The sequence below is a fragment of the Pavona decussata genome, unplaced genomic scaffold (genome assembly GCF_977016875.1).
Source record: "Pavona decussata unplaced genomic scaffold, jaPavDecu1.1 SCAFFOLD_602, whole genome shotgun sequence".
Classification (NCBI taxonomy): Eukaryota; Metazoa; Cnidaria; class Anthozoa; order Scleractinia; family Agariciidae; genus Pavona; species Pavona decussata.
Genome location: NW_028145860.1, coordinates 5,866,065 through 5,878,413, shown reverse-complemented (window position 1 = coordinate 5,878,413; position 12,349 = coordinate 5,866,065). Strand labels below are relative to the sequence as shown.

Genomic DNA, 12,349 nt, shown 5'->3' with positions numbered 1-12,349 from the left:
ATTATAGCCAACTCGGCGCTACGCGCCTCGTTGGCTATCTATCATCTCATATCCAACGCGCGCTCGTGGAATAATTGTTAATTATCGGCCATGCCGGCTAGAAAGAACGACTATTAAATTGTTTTCTGGTTGTTCTTGCAAAGATAAATCAGCAAGATCGCTCAATGTAAGAGGTCTAAGAAATAGGGAAAAATTGGCGATCAATATTCTCATATCTAAAAAACCAAAAAGCTAGTGAGTATCTCTTGCAAGAAACTTTTTGAAATCACAAAGACGAGAAGATCTGGTTGGCGGAATGAGGTGGTCATATTAAAAAAAAATTAGCAAGATCTAGCAACATTTCTTTGTTGTTTTTAATAAAACAATTATTCTTCTCAGTATTTCGAAAGGCAGTGCCGCCTTTCTCCTTCAGGGCTTAACCGGAGTTCCATATACGGGTATGAAACTCTGTACCTGACACCATAAAAAGATTGTATCTCTCTGTACTTTTGAAAACCAGCTGCAAAATAATGCTTTTCTTCTCTGTATGATGTTTTTGATGCAGACAATAGACTGACAAAATTGTCTGCCACAAATACCGCCGCATTAATCCTCTGCAGGCATTTAGTTTTGCCACAATTTTTAAACTTCTTATAATCTAATTGTGAGTTGGGCTCGGTTTAATTTTTTACTTTGGAAATGAGTTGGGTAGGTAGGCCTAGTAAGGGACACAATGTCCTTTAGTCTGTTTGCCCCCCCCCCCCCCCCCCATAGGCGAATTTGTAAATAATTAAAGATAGTGACTCTAAAGGCAAAAGACGTTAAAGTTAAACTGAAAAAAATGTTAGCAGCGTAAAACAACTAACACTGAGACTGGATGTACACGGGCAAGTGTTTCTTCACACGTGACCCTCATTTGTGGCGCGTGCGACAGAATTTGTCAAGTTTTACCATAACAAGCTTCCCTGTTCAACAACTGCCGTTCCAGTTTTTGAACGAGTTTGCTGAAAACGTGTTCACTCAACGAGTCAAAATTGTCAAAGAACTTGTAGTGTTAAGGGAACCTTGCTCGTGTGGAACCGGCCTCGGCTAAAAGTTCATGGGCTTACATTCAGAGGAGCTTGTTACCGGAAGAATATCGGCGCTTCAGATTTTGAAGGCTTATTTTCGGGATATTACAGTATATAGAATATAGACTATTACCCTAATATTGGAATCGGTGTGAGGCACGAGAAAATTTGCTATGACATTTCATGCAGTTCCCTTCACACAAAACAGCTATGTTAATAAGTAAGTAAAGAAATATACGAGTAATGATCGACTAAAATTCAAGATTAAAATCGTTTAAATTGATGTGGATAAGGCGTTACCAATAATGATCAATATGCAAGTCAAAAAACAAGATTAATAACCAAAGTTCTTCTGTGCATGCTTATCTGAAATACATTTCTTGGGGGTATTCAACGAATTCAGTAAAATTCAGTATAAATAATGGTCTAAATTTGCCTCCAGAAACGTGGTATGTAAAATATCAACATATTAATTTATCATCGAAATAAAAATTAAATCCAAATTACATCCTTTTTCTCTTGAGTCCAGTCCAAGCGATTTTAAAATATTCCCTGGGGCGGAAAGAATGTGCGGACTCTGGGTACGAGACTATTTTCGCGCCAAAAACAGACGGCTGCGACGCGCGCGACGTCATCTGCTTGGTTACTAAGCTGCAAAACAGTGTCAAAAAAACTCTTGAAAAAAGTCTGAATTCCCGGCCCAAAGATGGTTAAGTTTAAAGTTATTTTATACCATTTCATGCAAGAAGGAGTACATAAAGGTAAGGAGATGAAAACTTTAACTCCTATGGCCCTTTATGCAAAGCAAATCAATAACTGTAGTGAGGATTCAGGAATTTTTAGAACGCTCTATAAAAGACAGTTCGATAACAGGGAGTTTCATTTCGATAAAGATGATAGCGATTAATTTTCGTAAGGATATGATTTCTGAATTATTCACCAGTCTCATTTGGTCTTGATCAATAGTCCAAGTTCGGAAAAAGCAATTCTTTCCTCCCACCGTATCTATTTCAGTAGAATTGCCCAAGTTGTTCTCTGCCGTTTTTATAACTCTCATTGAGATGCCAACTGGTCCAGAATACTGTCATTGATCTGCTATTGCGTGAGGATATTCGGCAACGTTTTCCATTTTTGGCTGAAAAGGGGTAGGGAAAGTTTTAAAGGTTTGATCTGAAAAAAGCATTTTGTTTTGAAGTAGGGTTAAGGTTTTTGACCTTGAGTATGCCTATAAACCCCACCCAAAATTACGAGGAAGACATATTAATACCCCCATAACCCGGATCTGATTGATTGATTGATTGATTGAGTGATTGATTGATTGATTGATTGATTGATTGATTGATTTAAAATAGGCCATTTTCACAATCGTGTCACTTTACTTCAACTACTAGAGACCATTTCGTATTTCCTTTCTTGGTTAAATTCGGTAATCCCAGTCAGGTTTTAATAGGAATAGACATAATTTTCACGTAGAAATAAACGCCTAAAAGATTCTGCTTGTAAAAAAATGACATTATCTTGAAAATGGGCTATTAAAGTAGTATTTCCGGGGGTGAGGGGTGGAGGAAGTGATAACACAACGTGTTTTTGCATTAACCCAAGTGTTTATTCATTCGAATTAAAAAAGATACTTAGATTTACAATTTCTGCATTATTGCATGTACTACAGGTGATAACATCAAATTCATAAGACCCTCTTTCCAAAAGAATCGCTGAACTAACCACAATAGAAAGTAAATTTTACTTCAATTTTTTGTTTGGTTTTTTGTTGTATTTTTGCTCATATGTGGTGAGCATTGTTTGAAGTTCACAACAAAGATCCCTTCTTTAAATAATAAAAAAAAAAACAACTCGTAAAACTAAACCAAAACATTGATTATATACCCCACTAAACATACTAAGTTTAGGCATTTTTCCTAATTTATACTGGGTTTCTATGATTCAGATCGATCAGAACTGCTTAGAAAAATCAGCAAATGATGAGCAGTGAATATCAATGATAATATATATCAGCAGTTTTCGTCCTTTATGAATGAAGCAATGTCATGGGTAATGAGGTTTGGTGACTAATGAGGCTGATTATGGTGGGAATCCCTTTTTTTACAGTGGGTTCAGGACAACAGGGTGACTGGCAGAGGCGAGGGATTTGGATGTGATTATCACTGAGATTATAAAAATGTCCCTGATCATTGACTTCAGTTCGACGCATTCTAGGCATTATTTAAACTTGAATTCTTTTCAATTCATAAAATCTAAAACTTAGTTCAGATATAACTGCTCAGTTCTCTTCGTAAAAAAGTCAGATATCCAGACTGAAAACTGTCAGCGAAAAGAGAACAACGGTAAATTAAAGTGGTCATGTCGTGCTTTAAATCTAAAATCTTAGTATAGGAAGTGGCTACTTGCCGTCATAAAATTTTCTCATTGTCCATATAATACACCTAATACTGACCCTTGCAGTCATTTGCACTTTGGGCGCTTGATATATAATCGCACACTATCTACACCAGCTAAGTTATATACGCAAAGTCCTGTTCTTTCATCCTAATCTTTCTTAGCATTGTGCTGGGTCTTTATGTGCCATCGCAGATGCGATGAGGTAATAAACGCCTTGTCGCAATACTGGCATTGGAAAGGCTTTTCTCCAGTGTGTGTTCTTTCGTGCGCCTGAAGGGTGCCATACTGCGTGAATCCTTTGGGACAGTACCTGCATCTGTAGGGCCTCTCTCCTGTGTGCTTATACATGTGAGTCTGGAGGTTGCGATACTGGGTGAAGGACTTGGGACACACCTTGCACTTGTAGGGCTTGTCATCACTGTGGATCAGCAAGTGACGTTGAAGATGGCCATAGCGAATAAACGACGCTGAACAGATGTCACACTTGAATGGCTTCTCACCTGTTTGAACAAAGTGAATCTGTCATTTAAACGCCCGTGAAAAGGACAGAGTGTATTTCAGTGAACAAAACTGTAACAATGGATGAACCTCTATTTATAGTCTCCTTAGCAAAGTTAACTCTGTGTGGTATTCAAGACTAAGAGGAGTCAATTCTTGATTTAAATTCTCCTTAGCCATAACAATTCATTTCTATAAAAAAATTTTATCGGGAAATCTCCGCATGGTGCATAAACAAAAAAATATTCCTTGCTTGCTGACTTTCTTCTCCTTCTTCTTGAGCTTGACAAGAAAATAGACACTGAAGACTGATAAGCAGATCGCCTTACCTTTGTGAATATACATATGAGTATGCATCTCGTCCCTCCTGGTGAAAGCGCGTCCGCATTCCTCGCACTTGTACGGTTTCTCCCCAGTATGCAGGCGCACGTGCATCTTCAGAGCACGTGACGTGGTAAAGGCAAAAGAGCAGACTTCACATACGTACGGCCTCTCTCCAGTGTGCATGCGAATGTGCGTCTTCAAGCCACTGAGTCGTGTAAAATCCTTCGCACACAAGCGGCACTTGTATTTTTCACCATCTTTGATGAAAAGATCCTTGACTTGCTCACGTGCCAGGAACGTGAACATGGCTGAGAAGGGCAAAGTCCCCGGTGCCCTGGTACTGCCGCCCATGTGAGAGAGCACGTGCTTTTGAAAGTTTCCAAACCAAGTGAATTCACGGTCACACTCCTCACACTTGTACGGCTTACTGTTGTTATGGATCAGCAAATGACGTTGAAGATCACTGGGGCGAGTGAATGACATCACACAGTAGCTGCACTTGAATGGCTTTTCTTTGTCTTTACTGGAATCATTGACGCTTGGAGTGGACTCGCGTCGCGGGGATTGAAAGACCTCCATCATGGCGGGTGGATAAAAGATAGAATTCTTAGGATAGTTTGACATCTGATGCTGGAATTCTCTGACCACGCTGTGAACGGACTCTACACTGGTCTCGTATTCTGACATGTCAAGCGGTTCCCAGCACTGCTCCCATTTGTGATCCTGCTCTGTTGGTGAGGTCAGACGGGGCGCATCTTCAGAAGCGGGGAGCTTCACTGCTGCTTTTACTGCTTTGACTGAAAAAAGGATGTCACAGGGTTAGTCATCACTCGAGCTACAGGCTACAAACAACTGAGAGTATGACCACTCCGGCCTTGGATGCTAAACCACTGCAAGAAGTATTTCATTTGAAGGGTTGTATTAATTGTTATACACATGGTTGGAGAGAAAGACAACGTGGAGCTAGAGTTTCTTTCTATGGATAAATAAAACAAAAGCAGAGTCTTAATCCACCGATCATGACATCGAAAGTTCGATCACCTTGACAACAACCCCTTTACGAAAAAACCCTACAGGATGTAAAAATCAGACAAAGAACATCTGATTGTATTTTCATTCATGCACTTCTGGAGCAGTTTCGTTACGACTTTCTTCTAACATAATCGCAAGACTAATCATCATCTAATCTTAGTGGCCACAAAGGCGCAGCTGTTCTCTCCAGCTTCCTTGGACTAAGGAGACTAGGAATATTAAGATGTCTTATTGATCGACCGCGAGATTAAAGTTTAGCAGAACTGTAACCCGCGAAGCTTTTGTCACCACTAGCTCGCTTTCTTGTAGCCCGTAATTCAAGTATACACCGGCATCAAGAGAAATAGCGTGGAAAAATTTCTTTACCACTTACATACAGTGTAACATCGATCTGGGATGCATGGAAATAGATGTACCCAGGTGCTTGCATAAACTCACGCTAGTTGTTTCACAGCGCTCAAGAAAAAACTGATAAAGAACGAGGCAAACTATAAATGTATTCAAAATTCCAGTCGCTTACACCCGCAAATATTGTCAGGAGCCAGTCGAGTCTCGAGGATGCGAGTGTAACCAGTGACAGATAAGTGCGGGAAAATGTCAAATCCCCGCGACCTTAGTATTATGGAACTGACGAACTGCTACTCCATTACAGGTTTACCGGCCCAAAACATTTTGACGGGTAACCCTGACTGGCGCCGATTTTATGCACTCGTTGAAAGAATCAATATCATCATGGGTGGAAGAAAATAGAGTCCTTTAGATTCTAGTAAAGTACGATTACGAATACGAAGGTTTACTCGAGCTTTTTGCGAAGTACTAAGAAAAGATATTTCCCAGGAAGCTTCATTTGACTCTTTGTGAGCGACGAAGTTGACGCAATTGTTTTGAATGATGATAGCTAAACCCTTTTGGGATTCCCAAAAAAAAAAAAACTGAAAGATTACCTACATTTCGAGGACTTGTTTTTTGTAACTTCGTTGTTCTCGCAAAAACTCGCAGTAAAATGACGACGGCTAGCTAATTTTCCCGCCACTGAAAATGACACTAGCTCACTAGTGAATCTAAATGTCTCTCTTTTTCACAAGGCCACAACATGACCTTGACATATGCCAAGCTTGAATTCAGGCCTCGTGAAGTGTGACGCGCAATTTGGCCATTAGTCCACTTTGTCACCAGTAAACTGTAGGTAAGACCAAACTTTGACCTTTAAAGTTTATCCCTTTTTTAGAAAATTAACCTGACTGACCACAAATTCACGAGAAACAGATAATACTGCACCGAATAAAATTGCAGTAAGATAAAATAACTCACTAAAGCCATCGTACTTTATCTGAGTAAGAATCAAATTGTTTAAATCCCTCAGTCTGACTGTTTAAGTTAAGGTTGCCTTTGAAGATGGCAAGAGCAAAGAAAAAAGACATCTAAGAAGTGTTCGTTTTCCCCCGATGATATTCAGCCTATCAATGTAGAACATGTGGGTATTTGTTGGGAGTAAAATAGAATCTCAATGATTCAATCCCTGGTTAAACAGAATAAGTTTCTCCGTGCTATACCAGTAACTTATAACCACCCGCGGCGATACTGACGCGAAAATCAGTGGCTTCAGCGAAAGTTTTTAACCAACTTCGATTCCCTTTAGTAATGTATCGTGATATTCAGGGAGTCCATTATTGTACTAGTAATCTAGAGAAAAAATTGCGGTTGGCTGATTTCGTGTTACAAAACTAAAAAGAAACGGAAAAAAGATGTATCACTTTTCAATTGGTTTAAGAAAAGCACCGTTTAAGACTTGGATAGAGTTGATATCATAAAAATCCCAACCGGCGGGAATCTGCAATATCCTCTTACTTAAGACCTCCTTTTTTAATTTTTCCCAAAGTATCGCCATGAAGATGATATTTTTTAAAAAGGGCCCACGATTGAAGTATTCTTCAATTCCACAAAAAGAAAACGAATAAATTCAAAAATAGAAACAATGTCGGCAGCAAATGCTTCTTCGCTTACTCCCCAGCGCAGTTTCACGATATCTTTTGTTTCCAAAGTAACTAATTTATCAACTCCAACACAGTCAAGCAATATGAAGAGCGAGCCGCGAGCTGATAATCCTAAACTTAATGGACTTCGGGTGACAGATTGCGAGAAATATTGATCATTCGGCGATGAAGCTGCCAAACTTCTGTTCCTGCCGGTGACAAATATTGGTTTTGACTGCCTCTCCTACCACAATAGGGCAGATTATTGTTTTATTTTCTCTTGGCTTATTCAGAAAAAACTAAATCACCTTGTTGGCAAGTTAATTTCAGACAAAGATATGGCGTATATTCAAGTGGTTGTTTCCAATTGCTTTTTACGATACTGAATAACACTGAACCTTCGGTGAGTGCGTATTGGAGACTTAATATTTCGGATTCTGGCAGTAATAAGTGAAATGAGGAAGTCGTTAAAAGAATATTTTAGTATACTAATCTTTTGATATGTTGAGTGTTTGTTGCCACGATCTAGTAAACAGAAAACACAACAACTACTTGGCCTGATTATTTTGCCTTATGTAATTGACCAAAAATAATCTGAAAGACAAAACTGAAGTAGAAAGCACTCGAACCTCATATCATACGAAAGTAAATCATTCTAGAAATCGCAAATTAATTAAATTTACATTTTTAAAAAAGCAATTATTGTACAATCACTGTATCAGAATTGAATACATCAAAAAACCTTTTAAGATTGTATACCTCGTTTCCGAGGACAACTTTTATAATTAGGTAGTGTATTTTAGAATTAAAAAAGACCGAATTAGTTGATTAAATTTGAAACCAGGATGTATGTTATACGGTATAGATCGGTGTTTTTTATTTATTATTATTTTTCTCATCTGAGAAGAAGATAGAGTTTGAGAAATAAGTCAAAACAAAGTGTACTTCAATCAGTGCATATAAAACGGGCAATATTGTTTGTTATTGTTAACACAATGAATGAAGTAAATTCAAAAGTCGCGATGTACATTCATTTTGCCTTTTTCAAACACAATTAGTGAAGCACAGAAGTATTGTACTTATCGAATCGCTCCCACCAAACATATGAATGACAACGAGAACTGAATTTGTTTATACTTATTCTCGATGATTCTATGGTCGACACTTGGTAATTCATAATAAAGAAATCGATATTGCACTTGAGCCAATTGTAGTTTTGAGGAAGAAATTAAATCGGTTAATTCTTACGAGGCTGAGTGCGTTGCTTAGTCCGGTGTTTCAGATGCCGCAAGCAAAGAAAGCAGAGACAATGGTGATAGTTTTAGGCGTAAAATTAATAGCACAGCTTCAATACTTAATCCACACCTAAAGTTAAGCCGAATTTTGAATTCGCAATGAGACTTTTGCGCTCGTACATTTGAGCTTCAACCAGAAATAAACGCGAAAGTTTTGAATCTATTTTATGTAAAGGTTTTCTCTTAGAACCGAAAATCCTTTAATTTTCGTTGGTGAAAAAAAAATTGACATTAAACGTAAGGCCACCGTTAAAGCTGAGAAATAGTTATTATTTCACAGACAGCTTACGAAAAAACACCGCGCTTCAATAAAAATGATATTTCGAAACTTCAGGCGTTAAAAAAATTAGTTTAAGGAAATAAATTCTTGTTCCTGATTGAGTAATTCGTGGTGTTTCTTTGTTCGTCCATCTCATGCTCTGTTGCCCGATTTATATGAAAGTGCTTGTCCCCCCAAAATTTCTTCACCTATTTATTTAGCGGTTAAATCTCAAACACATGTTCTTGTCATTTTGTTTGAATTTCTCGCGAGTTGTTCGTTAGCCCTCTTATTCTAAAGCACATGTCTTGACTGGTGGGAGACATCTTCACTGCGTTAATTTAACTTTTCGTTTATCGCAAGAAGATTTTACCTGTGATATTCCAAACAACTAAACAGAAGAGCCATGAATATTTAAAAAGGGTCTTTTCTTGAATCGTCCACTTTCAAACACCTGTGTTAAAGAGAGAACCTTTTTGTGATTCATTCCCTGTAGGGTTACTATATTTACTGGGAAATCAGATTTGTTTTCGCATTTTTTTGTTATTTCTTTGCTCCACTGGGCTGTTCACTTAAGCGGTCAGTTTCGTTTTCAATCTCGTTTATTTACCGCGAAATTAAGACCAATAAAACACGGTATAGATATATAAACTACTCTTTGTGTACTTAGTTGTTTTTAATTTCTGTTTCAGAGTCATTCTTCGTTACGGATGTCTCGTAATCTCAAGGATTTACGACGTTTTATCACTAGCAATTTTATCGCAATTTCCTGATTTGCGTTGCTAGACTGAAAATTATCACAGGTTGATATGCGCTTCATCTGAAAATGGCTAACGTTTTGTGCGAATAAATAAATCTTACTCTTAGACTGCAAGCGTTTAACTGCAATACAGCACTTAGAAAACAAAAACTCTCTTGAGAGCTTGATTATATATCCGTTTTTGAACTATGCATGAAGATAATATTATCCTACTTCAAACAGTCTTTTCTTCAACTGAATCGATTTTATTTACATATAGATAGGGTGAATTTGTTGATTTTCAGAGGCAGGTTACGTGAACTCTATTCAGGGTAAACTCTACGGGACGCAAATTTACTTCGCCGATCTTCGTTCACCTAGATCTGTCAAAATTTGTAGTTAATTTCATCACCCGCTAAGTTTTGGCCGTGGAAATTCCAAACCAAAGTGCTAGCGCTTTTTAACATTTTTAAATGTGGAAAATTCGCTTATGGGAAATTAGCCGGATTGGGGCGGGCATACTTGACATATAGTTGTTACATCTACAAGCCACAATATTTTGTAAAAGTCGTGATTTTAGCTACTTTCAAACAAAGATTTCAAAAAACGATTTTACCTTCCGTGCTCCTGCTGTGCGGTGCCGAGAGCGCAGTTGATTTCTTGACCAAGAATGACTTTGGCATCTTGGAATCGTAGCTAACCAAACGTTTCAACGCTAAATAAATATTGTCGTTAGAGAACCAAGAAGAGCATCAAGACCTCGATTGACACTGAAATGGTTTTCTCGAGGAGCAATGTAATGTGCAACGCACCTGCCAAAAACTGACCAATCACAGGGCTTCACATGGAGCCTCGCGCATGCTCTAGTCAAGCGGCGCACAAAGAAAGAAGAAGAGTTGTAAAGAGCGATATTGTTTAACAAAGCAACCCGTTAATTATTCCACATTGTTCGCTAGTTTTGTGTCCTAATTGGAGAGTTGTTCGTGTTTATGGCAAGAAATAATTGTACGGTTTGTACTAAGAGTACTGGACTTTGCAAACCAGCTGCCGCAAATCTTATTTATACGGATATGTTACTTGAGGTCGTAAAAGCTCTTTGAAAGCAGGAAACGAACGTTAAAGGAAACGTTCTTTATTTATATTCTTTATTGTAGCACTTTAATACTTTACTATTATTCAATGACAACATCGGCAAACCTTAAATGTAAACTTTTCTACTCGATCTAACAATAAAGTCAAATTCACATCTTCTTTACTCGCAAACAATCCATTATGAATGAAGCTGACATTATGGAGGGATTACATTAAGGCCTCGCAATTAAGGGTACTTCTAATGAATAATTCCGTTTGCTTCAAAGTGCTTCTTGCCGTAATTACCCCACTAAACGCTGCCCACATCGCCACGGAAATAATCATGGCTATTCAAGCTTTCATTTGAAAATACGCCCAGTAAATGACATTTTGACGCTTGTGATTTCAAAAATTCCACCCACAAGGAGGCAAATATTACATGATATTTACTTTGACCGCAAAGAAATCTTTCTTAAACAACTGGTGGCATAAGTTTACTAAAACGGTTAGGCAGTTACTAGGGCTTGATTGCTCAATCACCAAACAAACCACAAATTATAGCTTTGGCGAAGTATATTTATTCATACATTTCTTAAACAGTACAGCAACAGAAACGACATATTTAACAAAAATGGAATTGATTTAACAAGAACGATGCTTTACCAGGAAATTGAACTTCGAGTGAAGGTGTCTTGTTTTCAACTGAGCAGATGGTTGAACAATTTGAGCAAAACGCGTCGCCAATGTTGGCGTCCATCCACTTTGCATTTCAGTTAGTGAGCGGTCACAATAGACGGTGTGATTAATTTAATTTCTGTTTCTAAGCCTGGCGGATTTTGCAGTTAGCGCGAAACCTCTAGGAAGATTTCAATTGCGTTATAAGGTGATTCATGCCAATGAAATCAGACGTCTCATTTAAAACAGTTGAAGACGCCCACCTGAAATTTGCCTGTCAAAATTTCGGATGTCAATAGTCAGTTTTCTTAACCTGTGATTTCGTCTTTCTTTTCTCTTTTTTTAACACTCGTAAATCAAAAATAATTGTGAAAGACATATGCTAAAATAGTCCTTTTCATTATCAAAGAGGACCGCTTTAGGCGTAATTCTCATTATCTAGCTACTGAATTACCAAACCTTTGCATACATCTTATAAAGAAAAATCTAATTTTAAATAGACTTTGGAAAAAAACGCTACAAAAAGAGGAATACGTACGCGAATGATTGACAAAGCAAAATACTCGAAATGATATCTTTTTATGGTACCATGGAGATGAATTGAAAGAACCTTTTGTTTGAAGGAGACTTATTCTTTCATGTGAGAGCGGACGTTTTGTGTGAAGGTCCAAATATCGATTACCCTTTTTCGTATATTTTGAAAGAAGTTTAGCCCGGAAAAATACAATGAACAAAGGCAAATCACCAAGGATACCACGGGAAGCTGGGAACACTTCGTTTTACATATATTCCAGCGATGAAAGACGCGTGTCGGTGTGTCTGGAAAACTAAATCCGTTTTGTTTGCCAGGAAGCGTTCACCCGTTAACTTACTGTTTGCTAACAGGTAAACATGTCCAAACAGATTATGCCATGACAAGAAAACTAAAAAGAGAAATAAATAAAAGATCCGCTTTAAAACGTGTTTTGAAGCCAATTGATTTTATTATCCTGCGTTACTCTTAGTCCCACATTCAACTGATTGCGTTTATTTGTAAA

General features: G+C 37.9%; 2 protein-coding genes across 6 annotated transcripts in view; one reads left to right on the top strand and one right to left on the bottom strand.

Annotated features, from left to right (window-relative positions):
- Nucleotides 1-1,715: 1,715 nt before the first annotated feature.
- LOC146449652 (ankyrin repeat and MYND domain-containing protein 1-like) overlaps nucleotides 1,716-12,349 on the top strand; it is a 33,389-nt gene continuing 22,755 nt past the window's right edge. For all 3 annotated transcript variants that reach the window (XM_085101719.1, XM_085101717.1, XM_085101718.1), the window contains exon 1: nucleotides 1,716-1,810. The gene's annotated coding sequence lies outside the window, so the exon portion shown is untranslated. The remainder of the gene's footprint in view (nucleotides 1,811-12,349) is intronic.
- On the bottom strand, nucleotides 2,647-11,048 carry LOC146449654 (uncharacterized). Of its 3 annotated transcripts, none has more exons than XM_085101720.1 (3): nucleotides 10,183-11,048; nucleotides 4,274-5,065; nucleotides 2,647-3,946 (listed from the first exon to the last, which is right to left on the bottom strand). In XM_085101720.1, the coding sequence occupies exons 1-3, from the start codon at nucleotides 10,247-10,249 to the stop codon at nucleotides 3,594-3,596; spliced, it is 1,212 nt and encodes a 403-aa protein (XP_084957846.1). In that variant the 5' UTR covers nucleotides 10,250-11,048; the 3' UTR covers nucleotides 2,647-3,593. The 3 variants fall into 3 exon arrangements, with proteins under 3 accessions (XP_084957846.1, XP_084957848.1, XP_084957847.1); XM_085101722.1 differs by lacking the exon at nucleotides 10,183-11,048 and adding an exon at nucleotides 9,201-10,156; XM_085101721.1 differs by lacking the exon at nucleotides 10,183-11,048 and adding an exon at nucleotides 5,674-6,226.

What these genes read in the sequence shown, in the direction of transcription:
- LOC146449654 (XM_085101720.1), bottom strand. Translation starts at nt 10,249, where the DNA reads ATGCCAAAGTCATTCTTGGTCAAGAAATCAACTGCGCTCTCGGCACCG. An exon ending in GCACAGCAGGAGCACGGAAG is followed by an intron (nt 5,066 to 10,182) that starts GTAAAATCGTTT and finishes TCCTTTTTTCAG; the next exon opens with TCAAAGCAGTAAAAGCAGCA. An exon ending in TCATATGTATATTCACAAAG is followed by an intron (nt 3,947 to 4,273) that starts GTAAGGCGATCT and finishes TTGTTCAAACAG; the next exon opens with GTGAGAAGCCATTCAAGTGT.